Source organism: Diaphorina citri, unplaced genomic scaffold (assembly GCF_000475195.1).
Source record: "Diaphorina citri unplaced genomic scaffold, Diaci psyllid genome assembly version 1.1 scaffold3034, whole genome shotgun sequence".
NCBI lineage: Eukaryota > Metazoa > Arthropoda > Insecta > Hemiptera > Psyllidae > Diaphorina > Diaphorina citri.
The window spans coordinates 8,629-15,526 of NW_007380446.1; the positions used below are offsets into that span (position 1 = coordinate 8,629).

The window sequence follows — 6,898 nt, forward strand, 5'->3', positions numbered from 1 at the left end:
CGATCTAACAATAACAACAACAACAACTCAAAAAATCACTGTATAACAACTGATAAGGGATATTTTTTTTTTTTTTAGACGTTTGAGAGAGGGAACTGTAAGGGTCAAGGTCTCATTGTCCCTAAAGCGAAGAGAGAAGGAAGACAAGACATGAGAAAACCAGCCGTTCCGAGAACGAACATTATCCGTTCAGGATAAAGTCCGCCGCGGGCGGAAATCGAACCTGCGACCTAGCACTCTACCCTCCGAGATTCCGAGCTAACTAGGTCAGCTTTGATCTTTAGTCTTTCCATTTATTAGTAAATTGTTTGTGAAACTTACCTAGTACCAATTTCTCTCACCTTAGCGCCACTAGTCATCAAGTCAGGTGGCAGGAGACTGAGGGGTATGTGTGTCTTGATAAACCTCCTCCCTGTACATTCTCTCAGTTGTTCATATTGGGGAGTAGCAATGGAGTCGATAATCTCCTGATGTTCCAAGTTACCCGAGTTTTCCGCGCGGAATTCGGCCAGTCGGACGTTGTCGACGAAAACGTTGAATCTGGAAATCGGTGGATGATACGGTGAATACGATGGATTTTTTTATTGGCCTCTCAGTTTTTCATATTGGGGAGTAGCAATGAAGTCGATAATCTCCTGATGTTCCAAGTTACCCGAGTTTTCCGCGCGGAATTCGGTTAGTCGGACGTTGTCGACGAAAACGTTGAATCTGGAAATCGGTGGATGATACGGTGAATACGATGGATTTTTTTTTTTTTTATAGTTTTGAGTCAACAACTCAACATCATTGAAACAAGAAGAGAAGGAAGACAAGGAAGAGGAAGGCCCCGCATGAGCTTCATGGAGCAGATCATGGAGTATGCTGGCACAGATTCCTACAGTGAAGGAAGACAAGACAGGATAGGAGAAAGCCATAGCCGATCCGAGAACGAACCTTATTCCTTCGGGATGAAATCCGCCCTGGACACTGGCGAATGCGATGGAAAAGAAATCCGCCTACTCCACTAAAGGAAACAATGGAAATAAATTTAAAAAAAAAAAAAAACGAAAAACAAAACAAACAAACGTACCAGTAGTCGGCCAGGCACCAGTGTTCGGCAATAAATTGCACACTTTCTTAGATAATTTAGCTTTTATCGATTTTCTTTTTAATTTAATGGGACATTATTAAGCAAAAAAGAACCATACATTAAGGCAATTCCCCTTTATGGATGGTTCTTTTCTGCTTTTAATACTGTCCAATTATTCCAGGACTTACTCTAGGAAAGGGAACCTCTCTGTTAGAGGCACGGTACGAGCCTCCTCATAGTTTAACCCATTGGCGATCAACCAGTTAAGCAAAAAAGAACCATACATTAAGGCGATTCCCCTTTATGGATGGTTCTTTTCTGCTTTTAATACTGTCCAATTTTTCCAGGACTTACTCTAGGAAAGGGAACCTCTCTGTTAGAGGCGTGGTACGAGCCTCCTCATAGTTTAACCCATTGGCGATCAACCAGACCAGTTCCTGAGTCCAAGTGGTACCAGAACGAGGAAATGTCACCACCCATACATCGTCTGGTCGCACCTGAAACGGAGTAGGATAAGGATTAATTTCCTGATATCAAGCGCGCCGAAACGCCGGGAGGCGTGCGAACGTGAAGAGTTCGAAGTGCCAGCCAGCCTAGTTAGCTTAGTTGGTAGCGTGTCTGCCTTGTAAGCGCTAGGCCGCGGGTTCGATTCCCGCCCGGGGCTCGCAGGCAAGGCATTAGTGTGTTTGTGCGCATATGTTTCTGCGCAGCTCTTTTTGCTCCTCCGCTAGCGCGCTTGCATAGTGGCGCTACCTAACGGACGAAAAAAACAACTGCGTAAAGTCTGACGTCACATATATTTGAACTCTTTCATTAGAACGGAAAATAAAAATTAAATTTTCGACCTTTTACATTTATTAACCACACCCAGCCTGAGTTGGGCCGGGAAAAGCCAGCAACAACTATTGCCCATATGGTCGGTCACCCATTCGGATACCAACCACGCTCAACCTTCCTGAACTTCAGTGATCCATCAGGAACCAGTAAGGTGTTATCGCCACACCTCTGGCCAGGTTGATAGCCGAGTAAAATCAGAAAGTGAAAGCTATACACTTCACAGTGACAGAACTACCTACTATAATATACAAACAATACAAACATTGCTCCCATAATCAGTAGTACCTATGTAAGGATCTCTAGAACTCTACACCCATCAGGCCTGCGTATTATGCAGGATTTCATTGATTTATTGAGGAGGGGGGTGCCGCACCCCACAAGAAACGCGAGATCAAACGCTAGACCAAAAATCTATAGAGCAACATTCAAAAAAATATATATATATCTGGTGTGAACATCACACGACTTTTCTTATCCTATTTAATGATGCTTATTTGGATGTTCTATTGTAACTTTTACAACATCTCTAACCGTTTAGTCAGTATAGCTGAAAACCGCCAAAAAACGGTCAAAATACCGCCAACCGCAGCACCTATCTTAACCAGAAGTTTTGTGTTGCATCCTTGTCACATTTGTGGACTACATACCAAATTTCAAGTCTCTAGCTCTTACCGTTCTCGAGATATTTTGTTTACAGACAGACAGAAGGACAGACACACGGACCAATGGCTGAAACTTGGGATTTAACTAGGGAAACTAGGGACCGGACCTCAAAACGTGTTTTGGCACTAAAAACTGACCATCGAAAATTTGACCCGATTACATTACTTTCCTTCCTATAGGATAAGGAAACTAAGCAAAAAAGAACCATACATTAAGGCGATTTCCCTTTTTGGATGGTTCTTTTCTGCTTTTAATACTGTCCAATTTTTCCAGGACTTACTCTAGGAAAGGGAACCTCTCTGTTAGAGGCGTGGTACGAGCCTCCTCATAGTTTAACCCATTGGCGATCAACCAGACCAGTTCCTGAGTCCAAGTGGTACCAGAACGAGGAAATGTCACCACCCATACATCGTCTGGTCGCACCTGAAACGGAGTAGGATAAGGATTAATTTCCTGATATCAAGCGCGCCGGAAGGCGTGCGAATGTGAAGAGTTCGAAGTGCCAGCCAGCCTAGTTGGCTTAGTTGGTAGCGTGTCTGCCTTGTAAGCGCTAGGCCGCGGGTTCGATTCCCGCCCGGGGCGGATTTTATCCTGCTGGGATAATGATCGTTCTCGGAACGGCTGGCTTTCTCCTATCCTGTCTTCCTTCTCTCTTCGATTTCGGGACGATAAGACCATAGCAGTTAAAGTTCTCTCTGACAAACCTCTTCAAAAAAAAAAGTTTGAAGAACCGCCCGACCTATATTAACACGAAATAGAGGTTAGTGCTGGGTTTTCAGCATTTTCAACTCAACTTTTCTCCCCTACTTCCCTTCAACTTGAATCAAATTCAATTAAACAATTGTTTGCAATTAAAGAACATTTAAAAAAAAAGAGGACTGATAACAACTGTAACAACGAAGATCGTCTCGAAGGGAGGGGCGGAAGACTATGTAAGACTTATTGGGACTTACATCTTTTGTTTTTATCTCCACTTTCTCACCCATTTCTCAGAGAATGAGGATAGGATAGAAGAAAGTCACTCATACCGAGAACGAACATTATAAATTTCGCCTCGGTCGGGAATCAAAATCTCGGACCTACCGAAAAGACAATGAGCTTACCGGAAAGTTGTAGATTTTCTCAGCGTCGCTTTCATATTTGGACGGAAATAGATATCGCTCCGGTCCGACCTGAACAAAATGGCTGCTCTCTCCTTTGAAATGTTGACGGAGCTGTGCGTTTTGTTTGGGATCCAGGGGGGATACCTTGTAGGGGAACTTGGTGATGTTGTTATTCATAATTATCTAGTGATAATAAATCAATAATTATTTAATTAATTATATCTAATAAGTAAATTATTATATCTTTAGCAAATCGATGATAAAATCACAATTTGGTTAGGTGTTTGAGTCCTTTTCGACTGACAAGCAAGATGGTTACTGACTACATTAACTGATAGTAACTGCAGAACTGCAGAATTAACTGTCAGAATCCAGGCTTCTGTACGTGGTGTATTACCTAATGATAAGTATAATTACCTATACTTACTGATAATGCCGTAATTCAGTTTGTTTACATTGTACCTATCAGGCGTAAGATTCGTTCATTCTATTCAATTCTTTAATTTCTTTCAATTGTTGATCATGATCAGTGATCACTATCTGAAGAATGGAGATTTTACTCCTTAAATCCTGAACTCCAGTGGTGTATTCGTAAAATCAATGAAATCTCCTGAAAATTCCACTACACAGGACCTGCCTTGGTGTGGTGTAGTGGTCAAGACGCTCGCCTGGTAAACAGGAGAGCGTGGGTTCAATACCATCCGAGGCATGGAATTTTATCTTTAATATAGTTTGAGAATTTCACCACAATAATAGTAGTAGCCTATACTGCTGTGGAGTAAAGGGGTTTTTAATGACGGTGTGGTTTCACCCTCCGTTTGGCTACAAAACTACCCATCTCCCCACACTAACCACACCCAGCCTGAGTTGGGCCGGGAAAAGCCAGCAACAACTATTGCCCATATGGTCACCCATTCGGATACCAACCACGCTCAACGTTCCTGAACTTCAGTGATCCATCGGGAACCAGTAAGGTGTTATCGCCACACCTCTGGCCAGGTTGATAGCCGAGTAAAATCAGAAAGTGAAATCTATACACTTCACAGTGACAACTATCTATACAAACATTGCTCCCATAATCAGTAGTACCTATGTATGTAACTCTAGAACTCTACACCCATCAGGCCCGCGTATGCAGGATTTCATTGATTTATTGAGGGAGGTGCCGCACCCCAAGAAACGCGAGATCAAACGCTAGACCAAAAATCTATAGAGCAACATTAAAAAAAAAATCTGGTGTGAACATCACACGACTTTCCTTATCCTATTTAATGATGCTTATTTGGATGTTCTATTGTAACTTTTACAACATCTCTAACCGTTTAGTCGGTATAGCTGAAAACCGCCAAAAACGGTCGAAAACCGCCATAAAACGGTCAAAATACCGCCAACCGCATCAGCACCTATCTTAACCAGAAGTTTCGTGTTGCATCCTTGTCACATTTGACAGCTGCATGCCAAATTTCAAGTCTCTAGCTCTTACCGTTCTCGAGATATTCTGTTTTTCAATTCTCCAACTGTACCATTCCTGCTCCGTCCTCACACTCAATCAATCTCAAATTCTTCCTCCAACCTCCTCACTCTCATCGAAATTTCTCGCACCAAAAACAGGATATAAACAGGATTCGTAATGTATTTCAAGTGACATATTGCTATATTTGTAGGAAAAGTGTCATAAGATCATACAATACTCAGATTATCTGTCATTTTGCCGGGAATTTATAATGGCCGTGTCCACACAATGTGAATATAAACTCGGTTTAAGATAAACTCTCAGGTTAAACAATCTAATTGCTTGATTAAAAAAATAATAAAAAAAAAAAATCCAAAATTATATCAGCCAATAAGGTTGCCTAATCCAAGATTAAAACTTAAACTGAGTTTAAACCTTTAAACTCACATTGTGACCCCAACCATTAGTGGACTAGCTCTGGCAGCATTTACAAATCAACAGAGGCCCGTTAACAAAATCGTAAAGGCTGCGTTCACATTATAATTATTACATTGAAGTGGGGGTCTTTTCTGACGAAATTGATGTGTGCGGAGTCCAGTATGTAGGACTATTGCACCCAAAAACTGAAGTTATTCGGCCTTGTTCACAAAATCGGCAAGGCTCCGTTTACAAAATCGCAAAGGGTCCGTTTACAAAATTACAAAGGCTCCGTTCACAAATTCGCAAAGGCCCCGTTCACACAATCGCCAAGGCCCCGTTCACAGCTCACACACGAAGTACGTCTCGAACGAGCAGGGCGAATCATTCCACTTCATCCCCTTGCCATCTCTGTTCCACAACTCGAGACAATGTTCCTCCTCACCGTTCTCGTAACGGAAGTTGTTTGGTTCCCCAGCGTTCCAATTGGTAAAGGTGATCGGCTTACCGGTTGCCATCCAGAAGAAGGTACCCCGTTCTCGTAACGGAAGTTGTTTGGTTCCCCAGCGTTCCAATTGGTAAACGTGATGGGCTTACCGGTTGCCATCCAGAAGAAGGTACCCTCCTCTGCTTGGTCGGTACCGGAGATCCAGAAGTGCTCGTGTCCGAGACCTGCGGATAGAATAGAATTCAATTCAGTTGATTAGAATATTAGAGAGAATAGAATTAAACTAGTGGTTGACCCGTCCTTTGTACGGGATCAGCGTGGAATAAGAGTCATAACTTTGAGGTGCTGCCATTTTGAATCGGGATAGAATATGACAAAATTAAATAGCCTATGTCACCCTCAGTACTCTTCTCAACAACCACAAAAAATTTCATCAAAATCGGTCAAGCCGTTTTTAGTCCGTCCTTCCTTTATTATTACAATAGTAATAAAAAGGTATAAGGGACGGACTATTGTATTCGCTTCGGTGTCGTTGCCTCCTCGCTCCCCTTTTCTCTCTCTATTATCCAGCTGGTCCAAACCTATTCAGGAAGATACCCCTGTCTGTCTGTCTGTCTGGCTCGCTCGCTCGCTCACTGTCCACTGCGATTTTGCGCAGAATTACTTAGCCCTGAACTTCACAATAGATTTGAAAGGAGCGAAACTCCAGTACCAGCAGAGACTGTTTAAAAGGCTCCTTAGTCTCGAGTAAACACCATTCCTTGTTACACTTTTTTTAGGGGGGTATTTGTCAAAAAAAACCTAAAAACCGAAATTACCAAAGAGACTGTTGTTAAACGTGTGGGTAAAAAGGCACAAGGACATTTTTTCTGGAAATTAAACTATATATACCAGCTGGTCCAAACCTA

General features: G+C 42.3%; 2 protein-coding genes across 5 annotated transcripts in view; both read right to left on the reverse strand.

Annotated features, from left to right (window-relative positions):
• Window positions 1-3,997, reverse strand: part of LOC103519919 (sulfotransferase 4A1) — a 12,027-nt gene extending 8,030 nt beyond the window's left edge. For 3 of the 4 annotated variants that reach the window (XM_026831228.1, XM_026831227.1, XM_026831225.1), the window contains exons 1-3: window positions 3,673-3,997; window positions 2,850-2,992; window positions 342-540 (exon numbers count right to left, since the gene is read on the reverse strand). In XM_026831228.1, coding sequence (XP_026687029.1) covers window positions 342-540; window positions 2,850-2,992; window positions 3,673-3,849 — 519 coding nt within the window. In that variant the 5' untranslated portion in view covers window positions 3,850-3,997. Of the gene's footprint in view, window positions 1-341; window positions 541-586; window positions 709-2,849; window positions 2,993-3,672 lie in introns of all 4 variants that reach the window. The other variant, XM_026831226.1, reaches the window with a different exon arrangement.
• A 1,194-nt stretch (window positions 3,998-5,191) lies between these two features.
• LOC103519920 (hepatic lectin-like) overlaps window positions 5,192-6,898 on the reverse strand; it is a 2,211-nt gene continuing 504 nt past the window's right edge. The window contains exons 2-3 of the mRNA XM_017448349.2: window positions 6,140-6,214; window positions 5,192-6,080 (exon numbers count right to left, since the gene is read on the reverse strand). Of these exons, the coding sequence (XP_017303838.1) occupies window positions 5,884-6,080; window positions 6,140-6,214 (272 nt within the window). The 3' untranslated portion in view covers window positions 5,192-5,883. The remainder of the gene's footprint in view (window positions 6,081-6,139; window positions 6,215-6,898) is intronic.